We start from the raw sequence: 25,722 nt of genomic DNA, 5'->3' as shown, positions 1-25,722 counted from the left end.
TCTCTAGAATCAATACAAACGTCTTTCTTTGGCATTTAAAGACTTTTACAATATGGCTCCAACCAACCTTTCTATTCAAATACATTACTCTTGTGCATACACTCTATAGTACAGCCAAACTGGTTTTCTTGCCATTCCTAAGAAATGACAGTTCATCTTCCATCTTTTTGCTTTTGCACAGGCTATCTGTGCCACGCTTAGAATGCACTATACTACCTCCTCATCTCTACCTTTTATGAAACCTAGTTTCCTTCAAAGTTCAGCTGAAAGGGGCAGCTAGGTGGCTCAGCGGATAGAGCTCTGGCGTCAGGAGGACCTGAGTTCAAATGTGACCTCAGACACTTGACACTTACTAGCTGTGTGACCCTGGTTAAGTCACTTAATCCTGATTGCCTCACCAAGAAAAAAAAAAAAAAAACAAACCAAAACTCAACAACAAAAAACCCACAAAAACAAAACAAAACAAAACCAACAAAAAACAAAGTTCAGCTAAAGTCCTACCACCTTTGTCTTTCCTTAAAGTTAACAGTGCCCACATGCAAATTACTACAATGATTTAAATAAAAGTTAATAGCTTATATTAAAAAATCTGATGACCAGTCAATTATTTTTCAGCCTTGATTTTTAAATTTTTTTTTTTTTGGCAATTGGGGTTAAGCGACTTGCCCAGGGTCACACAGCTAGTGTCAAGTGTTTGGTCTGAGGCCGGATTTGAACTCATGTCCTCCTGACTTCAAGGCCAGTGCTCTACTCACTGCGCCACCTAGCTGCCCCACTGATTTTTAATTTTTAAAAGTGCAGGTTAATACAGTTATATTTGTTTAATTTCTTACCAGAATGTCTAAATATCACAGGTCCTGAACTTCCAGAAGACCAATCTCAGACTAACACTTTTTTTGTAAGAAGATTATATAATTACTTAGGGTAACTAATTATTATTTTTCGTAATCAATGATTAAAGAGGACCTTAACTTATTAATACCTTAGCTGTTCTTCTCAGCAATCTGTCTTATGAAATAGAAGTTAAGATGAAAATACAGCACAAAAATTGGGAGATTTCCTTACAAAAGAAGACACTAGCAGGTGGGAGGAGAGACAGGAAAGATCTCCCTATGGGACCAGCGCTTCAGCAGTCTTGAAGGACGTAAGAAGCAGAGACAAGAAAGTTGATCATTCCAGAAATAGGGAACAATCAATTCTAAGGTCCAGAGACAGGGGATGGAACATTGTGTGTGAGGAATGTTAAGGAGGCCAATGGAGCTGGACTGTGGAAAGTGTGAGTGGGAATAAGTGGGAATACTTCCTAGTAGACTGGAAAGAAAGAGACCAATGTTGTGAAGAACTTTAACACTAAAAAGGAGTCTATATTTGACCCTAGAGGTATCAAGGAGTAATCATAGTTCATTGAATAGGAGTGATATGGTTAGTCTGATACTGTAGGAAAATCATTTTGGCAGCTATATAGGTGATGGCCTGAAGTGGGGACAGCCTTGAGGATGGGAGTTCAATTAGGTGGAAGGTGATAAGGCCTCCTGGCTTTCTGAGTGAAAAGAAGGAGACATATGTGAGAGATATAGTGGAAATGCTTTTGGGACATGTGGAGTGAAATACATCCAGCATGACTGTAGAGACTGAGAGCTGCAAATAATGGGCGTCTCAAAAGTCTTAGTGTAGTTTAAAGTTTTAATGTTAAAATATTATAATAATGTAACATGTATAATACTATGATACATTATTGTTACACGTAAGACATTATATAATGCATTATACAAATACATAAAACTTTTCTTATTTGAAATACTTTATTTTTTCCCAATTAAATACAAAAACAACTTTACATTTTTAAAATTTTGAGTTCCAAATTCTCTTCCTCCCTTCATCCCTTCCCCTCTCAATGAGAAGGCAAGCAATTTGATACAGATTATGCATGTGCAGTCATGCAAAACAAATTTCCTGATTAGCCATATTGTGAAAGAAAACACAAATTAAAACATACACACACACAAAAAAAACAAAAAACAAAAAGAAAGTTAAAAAAAAAAGTTTGCCTGATCTGCATTCAGATTCCATCAGTTCTTTCTCTGGGGATGGATAGCATTTTTCATCATGAGTCCTTCAGAATTGTGTTGGGTCATTTTATTACTGAGAGTAGCTGGGAGTAGCTAAGTCATTTACAGTTGATCATTGTACAATATTGCTAATTACTATGTAAAATATTCTCCTGGTTCTGCTCACTCCACTTTGCATCAATTCCTTTAAGTTTTTCCAGGCTTTTCTAAAACCATCCTGCTTCTCATTTCTTACAGCACAACAGTATTCCACCATAATCATATACCACAACTTGTTCAGCCATCCCCCAACTGACAGGTATCCCTTCAATTTCCAATTCTTTGCCATCACAAAAAGAGCTACTCTAAATATCTTTGTATATATAGGTCCCTTTGCCTTTTTTAAAAAATTTTTTATCTCTAGGGTATAGATTGAGTAGTAGTAGTAGTATTGCTCAAAGGGTATGCATGGTTTTATAGCCTTTGAACATGGTTCTAAATTGCTTTCCAGGATGATTTAATCTGTTTACAACCAAGAGTGCATTAGTGCCTTAATTTTCCCACATTCCCTCCAACCTTTGTTATTTTTCCTTGTCTATTAGCTAATCTGATGGGTGTGAGGTGGTACCTCAGCATTGTTTTAGTTTGATTTCTCTAAACAATAGTGACTTAGAGCATTTTTTTTTTCATATTACTACAGATAGGTTTGATTTCTTCATTTGAAAACTATGTGTTCATATCCTTTGACCATTTATCAATTGGGGAAAGACTGTATTTTTATAAATGACTCAGTTCTCTGTATGGTTGAGAAATGAGGCCTCTATCAAAGAAACTTTGTGTAAAATTTTTTTCCAGAGTAAGAATTATTTTGCATTTCCCTCCATCCTATTTTTTCCCTCATTTATCCTCTTCTCCCTCCTTTCATCCTATCCCTCCTTGCTTCTGGACACCACCTCCCCCAACCCACCCTTCTTTCTATCAGCCCCACCCCTGTACCTGACTGTGTACATTATTATCTCTTTGAGCCAATTCCAATGAGAATAAGGTTCAAGCATTATCTACTACCCCTCCTGCCATCTTCTCCACTGTAAAAGTTCTTTTGTGCCTCTTTTGTGTGATATCATTTACCCCATTCTACCTCTCCCTTATGTCTTCTCCCAACGTATCCCTCTTTTTCACTCCTTAATTTTTTTAGATGCCATCCCATCATAGTCATCCCTCTTTCTCATCACTTAATTTTATTTTTTAAAGATATCACTCTATCATAGTCAACTCACACTTGTGCTCTCTGTCTATGAATACTGCTCCTAACTGCCCTAATAATCAGAAAATTCTTAGGAGTTACAAGTATCATCTTTCCATGTAGGAATGTAAACAGTTTAGTCTTATTGAAACCCTTATGGTTTTTCCTTCCTGTTCACCTTTTTATGCTCTTCAGTCTTGTATTTGAAAGCCAAATTTTCTATTCTTTTTTGTAGTCTTTTTATCAAGAATGCTTGAAAGTCCTCTATTTCATTAAATGTCTATTTTTCCCCCTGAAAGATTATAATCAGTCTTGCTGGGTAGGTGATTCTTGGTTGTAGTCCTAGCTTCTTTGCCCTCTGAAATATTATATTCCAAGCCCTTGCATCCTTTAATATAGAAGTTGCTACATTTTGTGTTATCTTAATTGTGGTTCCGCAGCATCTGAATTGGTTCTTTCTGGCTGCTTGCAAAATTTTCTCCTTGAGTTAGGAGCTCTGGAATTTGGCTACAATATTCCTTGGGGATCACTTTTAGGAGGTGATGACTAGTTTCTTCCCATTTCTATTCTACCCTCTGGTTCTTGGCTATCAAGGCAATTTTACTTGATAATGCCTTGAAAGATGATGATAACTAGGCTCTTTTTTGGATCATGGTTTTCAGGCAGTCAAATAATTCTTAAATTATCTTTTCTTGATCTATTTTCCAGGTCAGCTGTTTTTCCAATGAGCTATTTCATTATTTTCTTCTTTTTTTTTTTTCATTTTGATCTTGTTTTATTGTTTCTTGATGTTTCATGGAGTCATTCACTTCTACTAACACAATTCTAATTTTTAAGGAATGATTTTCTTCAGTAAGCTTTTGTACCTCCTTTTCCGTTTGGTCAATTCTGCTTTTTAAGGAGTCCTTTTCTTTCTTCTTCTTTTTTTTTTTTTTGGTGAGGCAAGCCAGTAAGTGTCAAGTGTCTGAGGTCACATTTGAATTCAGGTCCTCCTGACTCCAAGGCTGAAGTTCTATCCACTGCGCCACTTAGCTGCCCCTAAGGAGTCCTTTTTTTTCAGTAAATTTTTGTACATTTTTTCCCATTTGATCAATTTTGCTTTTTGAAGTGTTTTTCTTTTAGTGGATTTTTGTGTCTCTTTTTGTCATTTTATCTATTCTGTTTTTTAAGGTGTTATTTTATTCAGTTTTTTTTTTTGTGTCTTCTTTACCAAGCTGTTGACTCTTTTTTCATGATTTTCTTGCATTCCTAATTTTTCCTCTATCTCTCTTATTTAATTTTTAAAACGCTTTTTGTTTGTTTTGTTTTGTTTTTTTTGGTTAGGCAATGGGGTTAAGTGACTTGCTCAGGGTCACATAGCTAGTAAGTGTTATGTGTCTGAGGCCAAATTTGAACTCAGGTCCTCCTGAATCCAGGGCTAGTGCTCTATCCACTGTGCCACCTAGCTGCCCCAAAACCCTTTTTGAGTTCTTCCAGGAATAATTTTGGGGGGGGGCTGAGACCAATTCACATTTTTCTTTGAGGCTTTGGATGTAGCTGTTTTGACTTTGATGTCTTCTGAGTTTTTGTTTTGATCTTCTCTGTCACCATAGTGACCTTCTATAGTCAGGTTCTTTTTTTTTCTGCTGCTCACATTTCTAGCCTATTTCTTGACTTTTAACTTTATGTTAAAGTTGGGCTCTGATTCCAAGGGGGAGGGGGGCACGATCACAAGCTTCAGGTTTTTGCACTGCTTTATTCTGAGCTAGTTCTTGTGGAGGGGGGTTCTGTAACTTTTTAGTTCTTCCAAGGTGGTATGATTTAAGGAGAGGTGTGGTCACTGCTCTCCTGGCCTGTGAGTGACCACAAGCATTCTCTGCCCTGAAACTGTGACTAGGACTCCTATACTCCTGCAGTTCTAGTGTGCTAGTGCTCCTTCTCACCCTGGGACTGCAACCCAGAACCGAGTATGGGCAATCCAACAGCCTGTACCCAGTGCCAGCAAAGGGTTCCCAGTATTCTCCTTCTGACCATTTGTCTGACCCCCTTTACCACCAATGCCTATTTAGTTGCCCCCAAGACCTACTGCTGGCTTGCTGGGATATGGCCTGCAGTGGGCTGCACTCCACTTTCCCTCCAGTTACAGAGATCTTTCCTGCCAACCTTTTAAGTTGCCTTGGGCTTCCTTTTGTTGGTTCAGGCACTCCAATATTCATTTTGAGGTGTTATTCTGAAATTCTTTAGAAAGGAATTTGGGAGAGCTCAGGTGAGTTCCTGCCTTTACTCTACCATCGTGGCTCCATCCTCCTACATAAAGCTTTAATACACTAAAACTGCATTAAGATTTTTGGATACACTGCAGAGAATAGGGCAGGCCTGCACAATATACGGTCCGTGGACTGTATGTTGTGCAGACCCAGACTAGGGAATTATTTTCAGAAAAGTAGCTGAACTCTTGGGAGCTGATGAAATCTTCAAGTAAAAGAGTACAGAGAGAAAAGAGAGCCTAGTTCTTAGACGCTAATCCTTTTATAAGGGGATTAGTTCTGTGAAGTTTGGATCTAGTCGAAGGGCCACAGTTGAGGACCTAGAGGGCTACATGTGGCCTTAAGGTCACAGGTTCCCCACTCCTGACCTTAGAGTATACCCACAGTGACCGAACATAATATGAAAATCCATCAAAGAAGATTGAGAAGGAGCAGACAGGTAAGAGAAGAACAAGAGATAGCAAAGTTAAAAGAACACCGTCTTATTACTTAATAAATTTCATAATATAAATTTTAACTTTATATAATCACAACAGGAATTTAATATGTGTACACTTTTGGCTTAGGACAGAATTAAAATTTTAAAATAAAATGCAACTATTTTACATTCAAATATTTCTAAAGTTTTAACTGACATTTTTAATTTAAAACAAAAACCCTGGGGTAGCAAAATAGGAAAATTATAACTTTAATTGCAAGGAAGCTCTGAACATAAATGAAATAAGCTATATAAAGGGATTTCATGTTCTTTGGCAAAAAAGCATTAAAATCCAAGGTAGAAGAAATAAAAAGGAATGACAGAGGCCAAATTCTATTACAATAGCTTCCAAGGGAGTACGCAATTTTCTTGGTTGTGATGAATATTGCTCAAGGCACATAAGCTGTTACGGTGAGGGCCTGACCTTCCCTCCAGCATTTCCAGTTTGGAAGAACTCTCAGAGGCTATCTAGTCCAAACCATACCTAAACAACAATCCCTTCTATAAAATATATTGGGCAAGTGTTCATCCAACTTTTGCTTGAAGACATCTAATAAGGGAGAACCCACCTACTCCTTATGTAGCGCATTTACCTTTGAATAGTACTGTTATGAAGATCTTCCTTATACTGAACCTAAATCTAACTCTTTGCAATTTACATCCACAGCAACTAGTTGTGTCTTCATGTAGAATCTATCTTAATTCCTCTTCTACCTGACAGCCCTTAAAAATAACTTGAAGACCACTTATCATGTCTTCTCTTTTCCAAGCAAAAATCTCCAATTCCCTCAAGTGATTCCCATATGGCATGATCTCAAGGACGTGGACTATACTACTCTGTCTTCCTCTCCTTGTTATCTATCCTGTCAATGTTCTTCCTTAAATGTGGAGGTTCTAGAAAAAGTTGTCTAGATTCATTGCCTCCATGTAGCATCCGTTCACTTCTCAGAGTCATGAACTATGGCTTCTGACACCACCACTCTGAAACTGCTCTCTAAAAAATTACAAATGATGTCTTAATTATTAATTCCAATGACCTTTTCTGGATATACAGGTTGCCTTCTTCGGGCACCCCAAACTGATTATTCTAGGTTAGGCACGAACAAAGCAAAGATTATCACCTTCGTAGTCTTGAACACTACACTTCTCTTAATGCAGCTTTTCTGCTGACATAGTACACTCTTTGCTCTTACTAAACTTATAGTCTATTAAAATCCCAAAGCCTTTTCCACACTAACTGCTACCCAGTCACATCTCTCCCATGTTATACGCATGATTTTTTTTAACCCAAGCATAAGATGTTATATTTGTATCTATCAAATTTTATCTTTTGGATACCAATCCTCACCTAGCTATTCCTCTTATCTTTGTATCTTCTACAAGTTTGATAAACATGCCATCTATACCTTTCCCCAAGTCACTGAATTTAAGTCAAATTCACTGGCTTGTAAGTGGGAGACTCCACTCTCTTTTCTTTTGAGAAAGCTGGGAGAAATGCTCTTCTCCAGTGCAAAGATTATTCTTCTTTGCAGAGAAAATAAGCAAAATTAAGAACTGGGTATCTCTGCCTTCTCTCTCTCTCCAGTTATTCCTGACCCAACCATACCAAAGAGTAATCCTACTTGGCTGCTGGCTTTTTTGGTTATCCTCAGTTTTCTTTGCTAGCCTCAGCTCTGAGTTTTTTAAAATTTTTTATTTTTTATAGGTAAGGCTTTCTATTTACTTTCCTCCACAACCATTCTCTGCCCCTTGCTTCTTCTATCTTTTAAAAAAGTCTCAGCTGCACAATAACTTGCTTGTATATCTTTAGATCATCCCTCTTTATTGGAACTGCCTTCTTTCTGGCTTTCAGAATTCCATTCTTGAGTTTTCTATTTCTCCTGTACCAAGTTTCCCTGCAGAATTTTAGCTCACAGGATCCTAATTTCTCTGAACCTTTTGAGATTGCTTTCCCTAAACCTGGGATGAATCGAGGCCTATATCTGGTTTTCCTCTTCATCTCTATCACAATTTCTAAGACAAATGGTCATTTCCTGCACACAGGGTTCCTCCTCATTGGTGACAGGAAGGAAGTTACTTTATGATCTTATCATATAACCATTTTTATTTTAAAACCATTTTAGTGGGATTTTATTTAGAGTAAATATCTAATTTGCTGCAATATTAATCTAGATAATAACAGCTGTCATATGTACCATGATTCTCTTTTTTTCCATCCCTTATTTTTTTTTTAAAGTCTCACTCTCTTTATCTAATTAGATTCTCAAAAATTTATATTTGGAAGGGACCCCAGAGATCACTGTATAGTTCACATATGAAGAAACTGAGGCGTAAAGAAGGAAGTGATTTGCCCAAAATCACATAGCACACGGTAGACCTAGAATTAGAATTCTGACTCCTAGTCCTGGGCTTTCTACAAACTGCTTCTAGTGCATGCCAAAACATGGGCAAAACACTACCTCTCCAAACTAACAGCCTCTTGCTAATTCAGATAAACTGAATTTTATTATTAAACTAATTTAAATTAGGGAGTATTTAAAAAGTAGCACAGCTCTTTGATCAAATATATGGTCAAATGTAAAGGGCTCTATAGGCCTCTATTTGCTATGCTGGTACACACATAGATACATTTTTTATATTTGCTAGAAATTCTATCATTATTTTCTACTACATATGATGACTAAATTTGTTAAAAGTTAATTAAATCATTCTTATCTCATCAATAAAATGCTTCAAAGAAGTTGCTTAAAATTTCTCTTCTTAACCAAATACTCACAATCTGGTTTACAATATTGGCTTATCAAAACCCTTCCTTAAAGATAATACTAATTGTTTTTCTGCTTGCTTAAAGTACCATAAATTAGTACAATTCAAACCACTGACTATTCACTGTTTCTCCTACTGCAACACTGTTTATAATACATAAAATAAAATGTAAACTGCAGCATCAACATTATCAAAGAGAAGGAGGATTGCCTGCTATTTGACAAGAACTAAAGTGGTTTGTTAGAGAAAACAACCTAATTTCAAATTTACCTTTTCACTCTTCCTCGAGGTGGTGTTGGAGGTATAAGTGGAACAGAACAACACATGATAAAAATTAGTCCTGCCCATTAATGGTGAATAACAACAATGGACAGCTGGCAACTCAGCAAACAGTAGATGAAAATGACTGTGAATAGTTCCATTTAAGATACAGAAACAGGAGAGACTTTAGGAAATCCATATCTAGCTATTTTACTTAACATTCTTAGAATTTCAATAAGGAAAATTTTGAAAAGGGGGCATATGGTACTTAAGGTGGGTATACAAGATCAGACAGAGATGAGATTAAAAATTCTGAAAAACAATAGGAATTCTCATCTTTCATGTGCTTGCACCAGGTCCCAATTTACCACTGAACAATTAAAAATGCTGAGTGCAAATAATTCTTAAGGATTCCTTCTAAATATATTCTAATAAAGACTGAGAAGATAAAGAATACCTTCACTTCCTGGTTTCTCCAACCATAACTATAATTTCCTTGTAGCTTACATTAGGATGAAGCTGAAATTTTTGCTAGTGAAAGCTAGAAAGCAATGTCTTCCAGAATTTTGTATACAATGTTAAAAAACATACAGACCTCCCTAAATTCTCTTAGACTATTTTTGAAGCTACAGAATCTTAATTTAAACCCAGATTTGTTTCAGTTGAACTGAGGAGGAAATAACCCCACTAATGGATTCCAAATCTGTATTAAGAACTCGTTTCACCTTTCTCTTTTCTGCAGCAGACTCTCAGAATTAGCTCTGCTGATTCACCACCCAAACAAAGTTCTGGGTGTACAACAGGCTGATTTACTAATTAAGAATGACCTCTGTTTTAGCACAATGGAAAGATGACTTTAGAGTAAGAGGACCTAAGTTTAAATCCTGCCAATTATTTTGGGATTTAGGGAAAATCACCCACTTTTCTGAGACTCAGTTTCATTTGCAAAATGAGGGGACTGGGGATTAGATTGTGGCCCATGTCCCTTCTAGCTCTAAATCAATTATCCTTTGATGTAAGTCACATGAGGAATATTTTCAAAATGAGGTTATTTCTATTCAACTGGGCCCTCATGACTGCAAAGTTATCCTTCCTGATTCCCTGTCCCATTTCCTTTAGCATCTGCTACAAACCTGCTCTTCTCTCTTCAGGTAACCTATTACCCTTACTCTCATTCTGCAGAGTACTCACATGCCATGTTGTGAAAAGTTACAAATTCTTTCTCTTCAATTTTACTCTTCAAAATCTCTCAAAATCACTCCCAATCGTCCCCCCTCCCCAGTTTTCTTTTCCTTTGCTCCTGACTCAGAAGAAGTGGTCCTTTCTGCCAACGCCAATGGCTCTATGTATGCCCTAGATCTATCTCCTATCTTCTTTAGCAGCTTGCCTCTTCAATCATCCCGTTTCTTTCAAATGTTTAAATGTCTCATTATCCACTGGCTCCCTTTCTGCTGTTTGTAAATATGTCCAGATTTCACCTTAAAAAAAAAAAAAAAAGAACAACAAATTTCCCTTGAATCTCTTATGTCCTCAGGTTATTTTCCTATATCTCTTCTACTTTCATAACTCAATCCCTAGAAAAAGCTATCTAACTCCTCGCTTCCCACTCCTCAATCCCTTGTCATCTCACATCATTATACTATTAAATCTGCTTTCCATAAAGTTATTAACATCTATTAACTGCTGATCCAATTGCCTTTTCTTAGTCCTTGACCCTTCTCCCTCATCTCTGAAGCATTTGACACTGTTGATCACCGCTTCCATACTGGAAACTCTCCTTCCATGGGAAACTCTTTCTCTGCTGGTTTTGTCTGCTTGACTGCTCCTTCTCAGTCTCCTTTGCTGACTTGCATAGGTCCCCAAAGTATAGGTGGTTCTCCAAGCCTCTTCTCTGATCTCTTCTTGTAATGATCTCATCATTTCCTATGTGTTCAATGATCACATACACAGAAAGCTCCCAAATCTATATATCTAACCCTCATCTCTCCTGAACTCCAGTCTCACAACCGCTCATTGGACATCTCTACCTGAATGTTCCATAAGAATCTAAAACAAAATTCACCCCCCCCCAATACACTTCTCATCGTAAATTACCTCTATCTGTCAAGGGTACCACCATTCTCCTAGTCCCCTAGGTTCTCAATCTCAATCATTCTTCAGTTCTCGCTCTGTCACCTCTCACATCTTACTGATTCTATCTCCACAATATCTCTAGCACCTTATTCTCTCCCCTCACATGGCCATGACCCTTGTTTAGGCTATCACTTCTCACTTGGATTACTGTAATAGGTTCCTAACCAATTTCCTTGCCTTAAGTCTCTAACACATTGTCCACATAGCTGTCAAAATGATCCTGAAGCACAGGTCTGACCGCATCATTCTCTTGCTCAAGGAAATTTGGTAGCTTCCTAATGCTTCTGGGAGATAGGGTCTTACCTAGGATCCAGGAATTCGTTTTTTTAAAGATATTTTGATAACTGTTAATTGGATATATTTTATTTTATGCATGTAAAAACATTTTTCTGAGAAGGTTCACAGGCTTCAGACACAAAAAAGATTAAGAACCCCTATTGTAGGATAAAATATGAACCTGTTTGTTTGGCATTTAAAGCTCTTAATAATCTATGTCCAGTCTATTACTTCCCCTCATGCATTCTACATTCCAGCCAAAATGACTTACTAACTATATTTCATCACTCAGTTTTGCCTTTGAATAGGCTGTCCTCTATGAGATAATATTTGTAAAAATGCTTAGCATAGTACCTGGCACAGAGGTAGAACTATATAAATGCTTATCTTCTTCACAATGCCTGGAATGCTCTCCCTTCCTCATCTCAACTTCTTGAGTTTCTAGCTCTAGCTCTCTTCCAAGGCTCAGCTCAAAGGCTGCCTTTTTTGGGGGGGGGGGGTGAGGCAATTGAGGTTAAGTGACTTGCCCAGGGTCACACAGCTAGTAAGGATCGAGTGTCTGCAGCCAGATTTGAACTCAGGTCCTCCTGCCTCCAGGGCCAGTAGCTCTATCAACTATGGCACCTAGTTGCCCCAAGTGTCGCCTTCTACAAGACAATCCTGATAGGATTCCTTGAGATTGCCTTGGATTATATTTTGTACTTACTTACCCCTGCACATGTACCCCTACCCCATAGAATGAAGGCTCTTTGAGAGCAGGGTCTATCTCATTTTTATTTCTGTATTCTCAGCACCTGGCTCAGGGTTTTGCATATAGTAGGCACTAATAAATGCTTGTTGAGTGAAAATAAAGTGCTGTTATACACAGGCAGTTTTCTATTTTTGATACTCATTTTGCTACTTGAGTTCACTTAATTATAACACTGATTTTCTGCATCAGAGAATGGCAAAAGTGGCTATCTATGCTGATTTCAAGTAGCACAATCAGGGTCATCTCTAGACAAAGTTGTATAGTAGGCAAGATTTGTCTTTGGTGGCCCTCCTCGGCACCCTCTATCATGGCCCTGAGATTCTTTTCTGGATCTGACACTTTCTCTTTCCCTCTACCCGGGCCTATCTTATTTCTGACTCTTGTCTTTGGCTGTCTGTCAATTAGTTCCTGGTAAGTTGTTAACTAAAAAATTAAGGTGTTAGCTAAAAACAAGTTCAAGTGTCCATATTAGATAGACTTTCAACAAAATTACATCTTAAGAGGATGATTCCTGAAAATGAATACTCCCTCAATGCAATAGGGTAATCTATTCCAGCATAACTGGATGAAATTCTCAGATTATGTTTAAAGATGTGTTCTCTAAGGAGATGGAGGGAAAGCCTGCTCTGTTGCCTTCATTTCTCCTACTAAACGACCACCAGCTTATTAAACTCTGTTTTCCACAATGTTTTTGCCAGTAGTTGTCAAACTGAGTTCTTGGTGGGGTAACTTGTGGGTGATCACCATTTATATTTCTATCCCCCAAAATTCTACCACCTTCCTCTAAACAATGAACTAACAACTGATACTCATATAGTGAGTGCTCTGTAAAGTTTACAATGTGCTTTACTACTCTCTCCCATCATTTCCTTACTATTCCCCTACCTCCTCTTTTCATGGTGAGAATATAGGTAGACTTAGCATAGCATCACTGCTTGCTGCTAGCCCCTTGCCTGGCAGTTCCTTTAAACACTGCAGCTAAGTGATCCAACAGCTCAATTAATAGGTATTATTACCACCACCTCAAACTCAAAGCAGCAAGTTAAATCAAGAAACTTCCTTGAAGAATTTTTTTCATTAAGCTCTTCATTCATGTGAGCGCTTAAATGTTTCTGATACATTTATAGTGCAATCTGATAAACATTTATTAAGCACCTGTGTATAGAACATCAATCTGTGGATACAAAGGTAAAACAAATTTTGTGCTTATTTATATTTGTTTGGAATAAGGCACACATACAACTATAATATGAATTAGAATATGTTAAGAGCATAGTGAAAATTAAAAAAGAAACCACAGAAGGTTTGGGTAGGGAGGCATCATTTCTATTTGGGGGAAAAGAGAGAAGAAAGCAGGAAAAGTTTCACAGAGCCACCTAAAACTGACACCTAAGAAGGAGAAAAATTTCAATGGGAAAATAAAATGGGGGAAACCCATTTTAGGAAGGGATGTGTGGAGAAAGGAGCTAGCCTATATAAATGTATGGAGGGCAGAGAGGGCAGGATGATAGTAAGAAGTAGCTAGTAGTGTAGTCTGGCTTGACCACAGAATGCATAAAAAGAAACAGTACGAAATAAAGTTGGGAAAGTAGGTTGGAGAAGGGAAATAGGGAATGCCTTGAATGCTAAGCTAAGGAGTTTATTTATACTTGTAGGCAATGAAAAGCCACAGAAATTTTATGAATAAGGCAGTGATCTGGTCAAGGCTATAAAATTTCGTTTTTGTTTTTTTCAAAATTTATCTTATTTTTTTTTTCAAACCACATGCACAAGACAATATGCATTAAAAATTTTCATTTAAGTTTAAAATTTAGGTTCAACTTTCCAAAGATAGTATCTACTTACATTTACAGAGAAATTATCCTAGTTGTCAAAGTATTTTTCCAATCAAATACTTTATTGAATCAAAAATTAAAAAGGGTTCCTTTTCCACTCAATAGACTAAGACATAGTTTTAGTCTTCAGGAGTTAACACATTTTTATTCTGCTCAAATCAATAAAACAACCAAACCTATGAAAATTATTATTACCTAAGTCTGTAAGAAGTTACCTATATTCCCTAGATGAATAACAATTTTTTGTTTTTGCTACTCTTTGGATAAAGGAGGACTCATGATCAAATTTTAAAAGTTGGAAAAACCCTTAGAAGTCACCTAGTCCAAATATTATTCATCAATCCATGGACTCATTATTCTACCTTAAATAGTGCTTAGTTCACAGTAATGCTCTATTAACTTGGACCTTTTCATATTTTAATAACCCTATTTAATATAATTGGTTTTCTTTGTAATCCACTATTATTTTATAAAGTATTTAAAAACATTACTCTAAGTAGGAGTCCATAAGCTTCGTCAAATTGCCAAATGGATCTGCGACACAAACATATGTTAAGAACCTCTGTTCTACATGATCTTTTATAAAAACAATTTAGATCTAAGAATCATACTTTTTTGCTACTCTTATCTGTTATTCTGTTTAATTCTTTCCATTTTGAAAGGGATGTTTCTCATTTTCAGAATTTTTCAATATTACATTTCTACAATTATTTTACAGTGAAATCACAGGTTCTAACATGGTGATATATTTTACCCTAGTTGCTAAAACATATTCTCTTTTACTACTTGCATGATTGCTTTCATATACCCCTAATTACATGCTTTCCTCCAGAGCATCCCTTCAACTCAAAAGAACCTCAAGCTTCCTTTATTCTTCCTAGTATTTATTTATTTTTGGATGAGAACTGTGATTTCATTGGAATAGGGCACTGCCAAGGAGGAATTTCCTCTACCAATGCAGATTGACCCTTCATAACTTAATAGTCTTAATAAAGATGGCTGTCTAGTGCACCAAGAGATTGACTAACTTGCTTTGCGGTCACAAAGCCAGTATATGTCAGAGGCAGGCCTTGAACCCTAACCTCCCTGCTTCAGAGGCTAACACTCTATTCATTATGCCATGTCTGTCCTTCCTAGTATTCTTAAAATACCTATTTTATGGTACATTTTGGCAATAACATCTTTTTTAGTGTTCAAGGTCCAACTATGTAATATAATGTCTATTTTAAGTTAAGCAAACAAATGAAACAAGGAAAAAAAACTTCTTGGGTGCCTTGTTTTATTTTCTGATAGAAGATAAGTAGAATAAATGTTTTAGGTACTCAACAGAGAGATGTTCCAGTAAAAGCCCTATTCTGATTCCTCTTCATGGTATAGAGGTTCTTGAAAGCTATGCTAGCACAACACAAGTTCTGGCAGATCCTGCACCAAAGTGGAAATATTTCAAGTGTAGACCTGGTAACATACTGCTACCTAAGTACCAAACTAGCTATTTTCAAGGAGGTTTATTACCAGAAGGCTGGTCATAGTAACTTATGCAACCATCTGCTAAGGAGGGGCAGCAATCTGTACCAAATGAACGCTCATACTGTTAAAATCATAAATCTTTTGAGAACTGAAGGATAACAATCTAATAATGTCAAACATAAATTCCTTTAGTTAAGAAAATGATAGCACTCTAACATTCATGTTTAAAATATTTTATCTTCATGAAAAAGACTGCATAATACATACTTAAAGCTCTAGAATGATCTGGGTTCCTTATTCCCTTTGCTCGTAACCTCTGAAGGAGAACCGTAGAGGACAACTGTTTTACAAGATATACTGCCATAGAATAGTTCTGAAAAACACAAAATATGCAGTAATCAGAGAAATTAGATCTAAAAATAGAGGTTTCCACAGATATGTTTTTCATAAATGCATATTTAAAAATACAAGTTACCACTCAAATTCTCTGCCTGGCTATCTGTTCTGTGCATGTTTTCTTTAAAAATTAAAGTTAATTAGTTGAAAGCATCTCTGTGAAATGGTTCCTTGCTAACTTCAAATGAAATCAGGCCAGTAAGAGAATTGCAATATACAATTTTTTTTAAGGTAATAGATATAGCTGAAAAAGATATTATAAAATTAGAGAGATTGGTTTCTCTTTCCTCAAACCCACCTTTTCAGCTTTGAACCAGTTCTCTATGCTCTTAGGAAGAAAGCTTCTGTGAATGAATTACAAATGGAAAGTTCTTTAAGCAAAGGAAGATTTAAGAAGGGAAGTGAAGGATGCTTAGTTTGGAAGATGAATGTGGGTATATCCAATACTAGCACAGGGAATATGGAGATGGATATAAGAAAAAGGAACAAAGAAAATAGTAAACAAACAAGCCTAGCCAGACTGTAAAAAGTTTAATTGGTTAAATGTAAGAAAAGAAGACTAGGGTATTAGTAAGGAAGAGGGAGAGACAGAACTTTCAATGTGGTACTAGATGCTAAAGAAAGGCTGGAAAGGAGCTGACACTTTGAAGAAGAAGAAGTTATTTTGACTTGAATTATTTCTATTTTTGACAAAAGTAAACATCAAGGAAGGGAAGAAAACTCATGAGTTTTCAAAGTGCTCACATATATTTGCACCTCAAAAAATTCCTATAAAATAGGGCTGAAATTATTGTAATGTATGTGATAGCAGGTGAAGATTACAGAAAAGGTAAGAGGATTTGCCCGTCACACAACTATTTAACAATAAATTTAGGACTAGAAATCACTGTAAGATCTTTCTTGAAAAATACATGCACAAGTTTGAAAATGACCTTTCTGTTAAGATGTTGGTCATAGATTTAGATCTGGAAGAACCCCCGCGATCTTCTAACCCAAACCCCATCACTCTACACATGAGGAAAATGAAGCCCAGACAAATTAAGTGAAAGGAAAAAATGCCACATGAACTGCTAGCAAGTGGCAGAACTTACATTTGAACCCAAGCATTCTAACTCCAAATATAATGCTCTTTCTACTACAAAAAGCTGCCCCTCAAGGTTAAACTGTAGATATTCTTTTGAAGGATAATTTTCTTTTAGTTAAAAAATACTAAATCTATATTTACATGAAAAATAATTGTATACAGGCATAATATACACAGTAAGCCAAAATATTCAAGTATGTTAACTTCAACGACCACATTTCACAATTTATGAATCAAAAAGAAAGTCTCCTTAAAATTTCTTTCAGTTTGGGCATGTGAACACATACAAACACACACACACACACACACACACACACACACACACACAATCTAATATACAATTAAAAAAGCTTCTTTCAGCATTCATCTTAACTTTGTTTTTTAATGCTTCAGTTGTGACAAAAGATAAAGAAATGCTAATTAATACTATAAAATTATTTACTAACAGCTTGAATCTACAGTTAGGAACTTGCTCAAGGCAACCTTTACATAAATCTTTAAAAGTAGATGAAACAGAAATCACAATTACACATTCAGTAAAAAGGTATGCTTTATCTAGCTGTGACATGTAACTGCAGTGAAGCGGGAAACAAATGCTAGATATTAATCAAATGCCATTTGTATCCATAATATGAACCCAATTTTTATTTCCCCATTAACAGAGTTTAGTTCACCTACCTGCAAAATAATATAAAAATGTGACATCATCTTTACTATGAGGAAAAATCATGTTATTGATCCTTGATTCCCTATTAAATGTCTAATACTAATGACTTAATATAGTATTTAGAATATCATATTATTTATATTGATTTTTGGAACACGCTCTTTATGTTCACACATCCTGTTCTTCATCATTAGAACTTTAAAAATATCTCCATAATAATTACCTGGCTCTAGAAAAGAGAAAATGCACCCTGTTCTTTCACTGGATGGGTGAAATATGTCATCAAATTCACTAATGTTTTGATTGGTTATGAACTTCTTTTTTTAATATTTGGTATAAAAAGAAGATTCCCTGGGTGGGTGAGAAAAGTGATAATAGTTGGAAATGAATGTGGTGATGTAAAAACAAATAAAAATTAACAGGAAATAAAAATCTCTCCAAAGAACCTAGTATATTGCCCTATGAACAAGGGAACGTTTTGATATCAACCAATCATTAACGAAGATACTCTTATCCCAAATAAACTACCTTTCATGAAATAAATAATCTTTGACTTCAAAGCTATAAGATTCTTTCAAGGTGAGGTAAAGTGTTTTTATTAATTGGAAGGGCCCGCCTTCACTTAAGCAATGGAAAAAGCAATGATGTTGGAGTAGGAAGACCCAAGTTCGCATCTCAGCTCCAATCATTCCTAGCTATGCAATCTTAGGCAAATCGATCACCTTCTCTGATTTCAGTAGCGTCACCTGTAAAAAGGCTATAGTACTTGAAATACCTACCTCATTGTGTTGTGAAACTTAAAACATAAATGTGAATTATTATTTTATTCTCCTTTCCACATTTGAAAATGCATATTCATTTTTCGGTGACATTATGAAAAAGTCCAATTAAACAAATATTTGTTAAAGTTGGAAATGATAAGACTTGACAACATATAGTAGTAGACACTTTTAAAATGTCTGCTGAATTGAACTGATAGAATAAAGACAAAGGAAGAGTATAATAAAATTCTACGCTTTTAAATCAGGGTGCCTGGGAGGAGAGATGGTGGTGGAATTTGGAATTACAGAATACAAGTGACTAATTCTTCATTGCCCTTTGACCCAGCTAATCCAAGACTAGTTTTATAACCAGGGAGGAAAAACTCATATGTGCTAAAATATTCATAACAGCACTATTTGTAATAGCAAAAAAACAAAACAAAAAACTGGAAATATGTTATATGTACTCAATGACTGAAGAACAGTTAGATTACGGTAAATGAATGTAATGGAATATTGTTGCATATCATAAAAAACAATTAATACAAAGAACTTGGAGAAACAAAGGCAGATATAATGATGTCATACAAAGGGAAAAAAAGCAAAGCCAAAAAATACACATAAGTATCAATAAAAATGAAAAAAAAAAAAAAACATCAAATGGCAACACACTTCAAGTCATATATGATAGCCATGTTGGTACCAAGTTATTAAACTTAGGGTATATCCTCTCTTCTGCTAAAAAGCAGCAAACTATTCAAGAGGAAAATCACATGTATTACCAGGTGTAATTACTCTTTAGATGGTTCTGTTCAACTAGTGTTGAGGAAATGTACTTTGGGGGGAGGGAGGTGTTTGTGTGTTTTATCAAAACAAAATGCACATCCATTAAAAAAAAAATCACTTTACCACTCTGAACCTTAATTTCTTCACCTGTAAAATGAAGGCATTGGGTTCTATCAATAGGTTCCTTCTAACTCTAAATCCCATCAGTGTGTCCCATTAAAATGGTCAAATGTACAAAATTAAAAAATAATAAGACAGATAAATGAGGGAATGAGACTCATTATGAAAGTGTCTCAGTTTCACTAAAGATTTAACTCTTCAAGTTCCTCCAGTACATTTAAAATATGGTTCATTTAAAAGAAATTTGATTTATAACTCCTCAGGATTATAAACTCCTCAGGATTATATCTGATATTTAAAGCAGTGTACATTGTATCAAGATCGTAAAGGAAAAAATGGACAAACTATTTATTTGATCCATGAAATAAATGAGAATACGTTTGGTGATACATCTATTTTGATATTATGTGCTTCAACAAGTGACTAGGATCTCTTTGTAAAACAATTTGTGAATTTTTAAGTGACTACTTTATAATTTCAGTTAACTGGGGTAAATTTCAAAGTAAAAATTAAACTGGAAGCAGATTTTCTGGCTTCTATAATAATAAGGTAAAGGACACACAAAATACTGACATCTTGTGTTCGCATAAGACTAAGACCACAAAAATAAAAATTCATATAAAAATCAGAGGATGATGAGTCTCTCTAGAATAGTTAAAAGCCAATAAAAATAATATTCCCCATACTTAAGATCAATAGCTCTTTTCTTCATAGTTAATGAAAACGAATAAAAAATAAGTCAAACCATCCTAAACCTCTCCATGAGGAAGCTACTATAAAATAATTATATGAAGGCAATGCTAAGACCCAAATAATTCAAAACACTACAACTAAAAAGAGAAATATGAAATTTATATATTTTAATTGGAAGACTAACTTTACTGGTATCTACCTGTTCACTGAAATATGAGGATCTAGATATTTATAACTCCAAGTTAAAATTTAATTCAGTCCTAAAAGCAAGTTAACTATTTTAGAAGTTCAAAATAACTACCAGATAAATAAAAATTTCAGTTATTGCTGAATATTTTTCAATAGGGTTTATAAAGTTCCATAGATTATGTAAATATTGGCTCAGTCATTAGGTAACTACCAAAAGAGGAAAAAATTATGGCTTTTCTTATAAAGTGCAAATTTAACATGGATTAATAGTGATATGGCAATGAAAAAATCTAATGGGTTGCACTTAGAGGCACAACTTTCAGAAATATGGAAATGATAGTTCTATTGTATTCTTCATTGCTCAGACCATCAGTGGAATACTGTGTTTCAGTTTTAAGAAATCATATTTTATGAAAGATGCTGATGAGCTGAACAGCACTCAGAAGGGCAACCAGGATGGTGAAGGACCTCAAGTTCATGCCATGAGGATCAGAAGAAGGAACTGAGATTCTAGGCTTGAGGTAACAAAACTAGCTCTCTTGATGTGGAATGGGCTACTTCAGCAGGTAATGGGTTATCCCTTATTAGAGATTTTTAAGTAAAGGCTTGATGACTACTTGTTGGTTATGTTGTGGAGGGGATTTTTTACATATGAGTTAGACTAGACAACCATTAAGTTTCCTCCCAGCTCTGAAATTCTATAATTCTGTTTCATTAATGGAATCTCCAAGTCTCACTAAGAAGCTATGCATGGTGGTGGACTCAGACCAAAAAGCAATGTTTTTTTGGTACTGGAAGCTGAGAATAGGGTGAAGGGTATTGCTCAACAGGTATAAGACAACTTCTTTGGTTATGGTCATTCTCAGCATTCTTTGACACCTGACTCTTTGATCCAATCAAAATAGTTTTCTCATAGTATTCCATTTCTTGTCTCCACGTTTTTGCATTTGCTACCCCTCAGGCCTAAAATGAACACCCTCTTCATCTTTACCTCATAAAATCCCTCCCTTGAAGAAGTAACTCAAGTACCACCTTCTACATGAAGCCTTTCCTGGTTCCATCAATTCCTACTGCCTTTGCACTTAATCTCTTTATGCTTATTTCTGCATATATTTCTATTTTAAAAATATATTTTATTGATACTTTGTTTTTTTATATAATCTAAATATCCTCCATATAGTATCTTTGTCCTCCCCATTCCAGTAAGTCATCCCATATAACAAATAATATTTTAAAGAAAAAGAAAAGAAAAAAATCAGAAAAACTGATCACATCAAAAAAAAAGTCTGAAAATAGGTACAGTGTGTCAAACCTGTAGACCTCCTGTTTCTATGAAACTGGGATGGGGGCATCTTCCGATATTTTTTCTGTGGAGCTATGCTAGTTTGTTTTTTTTTAATAATTTTGTGTATACTGTTTTCTTGAGTATTTACTGTCAATAAATAAACATTTATTTTTTAAAATTTTCAAAAATTTTTAATTTTTTTATTAATTTATTTTTAGTTTCTAACATTCACTTTCACAAGATTTTGAGACCCAAATTTTCTCCTCATCTCATCCTTCCCCACATCCCAAGACAGCGTGCATTCTGAATACTCCACCCCCTAATCTGCCCTCCCTCTTATCTCCCCCTCTTCTCTTATTCCCTTCCCCTTCTATTTTCCTGTAGGGCAGGATAGATTTCTATACCCCATTGCCTGTACATCTTATTTCCCAGTTGCATGTGAAAACAATTTTTAACATTTGTTTTTAAAACTTTGGGTCCCAAATTTTCTTTCTTCTTCCCTCCCTACCCACCCTCATTGAGAAGACAAGCAACTCGATACAGGTTATATCATGCAAAACACTTCTATAGTAGTCGTGTTGTGAAAAACTAACTATATTTCCCTTCATCCTATCCCACCTCCCATTTATTCTATTCTCTCTTTTGATCCTGTCCCTCCTCAAAAGTGTTTACTTCTGATTACGCCCTCCCCTAATCTGTCCTCCCTTCTATCACACCCCCCTCATCTCCTTTCCCACTATTTTCCTGTAGGGTAAGATAGATTTCCATACCCAATTGAGTGTGAATGTCAATAAACATTTATTAAGCCCCTATTATGATCTAGGCATTGTGCTAAGCACTGGGGATACAAAAAGAAGCAAAAGAGGTAATCTCTGTCCTCAAGGAACTTACAGTCTAATGGGGAAGACAACACGCTAACAACTACGTACACACAAGTTATAAAGGATAAATAGGAAATAATTAAGAGAGGGAAGGGACTGAAATTAGGAGGGTTTGAGGAAGGTTTTCTATAGTAGGTTGGGACCTTAAGGAAGCCAAGGAGGTCAGCAGTCTGACTGGAGAAGGGAGAGAGTTCGAGGTATGGGGTCAGTTCATGTAAATGAACATGAATCTGTTCACATAAATATCTCCATGTTTCTTAATATTTGTTGTATTTGTCATTTCTTGTAGCACAGTAATACTCCATTACATTCATATAAAACCATTTGTTTAGCCATTACTTAATTGATGGGCATCTACTTTACTTCTAATTCTAATTTTTTGCTTTTGCAAAACATGCTGCTATAATTATTTTGGTGTTTATGAGAACTTTTTTTTTTTAATCAATGACTTCCTACAAATAAACGTAGTAGTAGAATCTCTGGGTTAAAAAGTATAGATATTTCTGTCATTTTATTTGTTTAATTTCAAACTGCTTTCCAAAATGATTACATTAATTAATAGTTCCAACAATGCACTATTGTGCCTTTCTTTCCATAATCCCTCCAACATAAACTATTCCTGTTTTTCATTATCTTTGCCAATCTTCAGGGTGAGAAGTGAAACCTCAAGGTCGTTTTGATTTGCTATTAGTAATTTGGAGCATTTTTTTTTCATATGGTTGTTAATACTCTGCCTTTCTTTTTTTGAGGACTGTTTATACCTAAGATACCAGACCCTTATCATAGAAATTTGATACAAAGATTTTTTCCGCCATTTTACCATTTTCCTTTTTATCCTTAGTATATTATTTTGTTTGTAAGAAACTTTTCGGTTTCATATAATCAAAGTTATCTACTTTATTTTTTGTCTATCTTGTTTGGTTAAAAATTCATTTCCTTAACACTTATATGAGCTGATACAATGTGAAGTGAGCAGAACCAAAAGAACACTGTATACAGTAATAGCAATAGTGTAACGATAATCAACTGTGAAAGACTTAGCTACTCTGATCAGTACAATGATCTACAACAATTCCAAAGGACTCATGATGAAAATTTTATCCACCATCAGAGAGAGAACTGATGAATTCTGAGGGCAGATTGAAGTATATTTTTTATTTACCTTTCTTGCTTTTTTAAAAAACATGATTAAAGTGAAAATGTGTGGCATAACTTCTTATGTATAGTGGATATCATATTTCTTGCATTCTCAATGGTTAAGAGGGGGAATTTGGAACTGAAAATAAAAATTTTTAAAAAAAGAAAGAAATTACCTCTTACTCATAGTTGTGAAAGGGAAATGATTTCTTTTCTAATTTTGTTTTTTATGGTATGATCTTTAGTATTAAAGTCACATATTTATTTAGATGGATATATACAACATAAAGAACTGGTTTAAGTCTAATTTCTGCCAGACTGCTTTCCAGTTTGTGTGTGTGTGTGTGTGTGTGTGTGTTACTAAAATAGTTCTTCTAAATACTGTATGCTTTTTGGTTTATTGAATATTGAGTTACTGAATTCCACTGTTTCTGATTCTCTCTCTGTTCTACTCATCCATCTCCTTCTTTGTTAACCAATAGAAGACGGTTTTGATGACAGATGCTTTATTAATTCAGTATGAGAACTAGAAGTGCTATTCCCCCTTTGTCACTATCTCTCTTCATTATTTCTCTTAATATTCTAAACCTTTTGTTTTTCCAAATGAATTTTCTGTATTATTTTGTTGAGTTCTGTAAAGTATTCCTTTGATAATTTGACTGGTAAAGCTTTAAAACTATAAATTAACTTTGTTATTATTTTTATTATAATGGCATAAACTAGCCACAAGTACTGAATATTCTTCCAGGTATTTAAATTATTCTTTATTTCTTTAAGTGGTACTTTTAAATTTAATTTATACAAGTATTTCGTGTGCTTTGGCAAACAGATCTACAAATATTTGAGGCATTTCATAGTTTTTGGCATGGGATATTTCCCTTTTTACTACTGCTTCTTAGATTTTATTAGTGGGTACTGTTATTATAAAAATTCTGTTGATTTTTGAGAATTTATTCTGTAACTTGCAACTTTGCTAAAATTATTGTCTCAATTAGTATCTCTGCTGATTCTGTGACTTCATGTCATCCGCGAATAAGGATAACTCTATCTCTTCTTTACCTGCCTTTTTTGCCTTTGATTTTTTTTACTATTGCTAGCATTTCCAGAACTATATCAAATAACTGTGGGGAGAATGGTCATCCTTGTTTTATTTTTGTATTTATTGGGAAAGCTTCTGGTGTATCCCTATTACATATGCTATTTGCTTCTGATTTTAGACCGATGCTGTACATGCTTATGTACTTATTGTCTCCCCAGACAGACAGTTCTTTGTATTTATATTTCCATTGTCTAGCACACAGCAGGTGCTTAATTGGTTTCTGCTGACAAAGGCAGTAGGCAAGGTAGTAATTAATCAATTAATTAATTAATCAAGTAATTAACCCAGATTTTATTAAGCATCTACTATGTGTCAGGCATGGTGCTAGGGATAAAAGATAAAAATGAAACAATCCCTGTATTCAAGGAGCTTACATTCTATTAAGGAAACAGCATACATATATAATCATAGAGCAATTTCAAGGACAAGTTGTATTAGAAGCTAGAGTGAATAGGAAAAAGCCTCAGGTAGGAGGTAGGGTTTAAGAAAAGCTATGAAGAAAATGAGGGATTTTATGAGGCAGTGATGGAAATAGAACATCCTGTGGGAAGAAGAGGAAGAATGCCAGTTTGGTTATCCTGTAAAAGTATATGTAGAAGAGTCATGTATAATACGCCTAACAAGACTGGTAGGTGGGATTTGGATTCTGAAAGGTTTTCAATGTCTTCAGAGAGGAAAGAGAGAGCCACAGGAGCAAGGCAGTGACAGGGTCAGATCTATACTTCAGAAAATCATTTTGGTAGCTGGGTATGGACAGGAGAAGCTTGTGACAGTGAGACTAATTAGGAGCCCACTCCAAGAGGGTAACAGGTGATGAGAGTTTGAATTAGGGTAGTGGATATATGTAGTGATGAAAGTTAAGACTGGTGGGCAAAGTATTGATAAGATTTGGGAATTAAATGAATATTAGCAGTGAGTGAAGGAGGATCAAGAGTCAAGGACGATGACTCAGAGGCAGCAAGGTGGCACAGTGGATAGAGCACTGGCCTTGAAGTCAGGAGGACCTGAGTTCAAATCCGGCCTCAGACACATTATACTCACTAGCTGTGTGATCCTGGGCAAGTCACTTAACCCCACTGCCTCATCCAAAAAAAAAAAAGATGATGACTCAAATCTTTGG

General features: G+C 35.4%; 1 protein-coding gene across 2 annotated transcripts in view; it reads right to left on the bottom strand.

Annotated features, from left to right (window-relative positions):
* Positions 1 to 25,722, bottom strand: part of PIAS1 (protein inhibitor of activated STAT 1) — a 155,289-nt gene that overhangs the window by 29,447 nt on the left and 100,120 nt on the right. For both annotated transcript variants that reach the window (XM_027851825.1, XM_027851826.1), the window contains exon 7: positions 15,772 to 15,877. In XM_027851825.1, the coding sequence (XP_027707626.1) occupies positions 15,772 to 15,877 (106 nt within the window). The remainder of the gene's footprint in view (positions 1 to 15,771; positions 15,878 to 25,722) is intronic.

The sequence above is a fragment of the Vombatus ursinus genome, unplaced genomic scaffold (genome assembly GCF_900497805.2).
Source record: "Vombatus ursinus unplaced genomic scaffold, bare-nosed wombat genome assembly UNPS02009205.1, whole genome shotgun sequence".
Taxonomy (NCBI): Eukaryota; Metazoa; Chordata; class Mammalia; order Diprotodontia; family Vombatidae; genus Vombatus; species Vombatus ursinus.
This window is presented reverse-complemented; position numbering and strand designations above follow the sequence as displayed.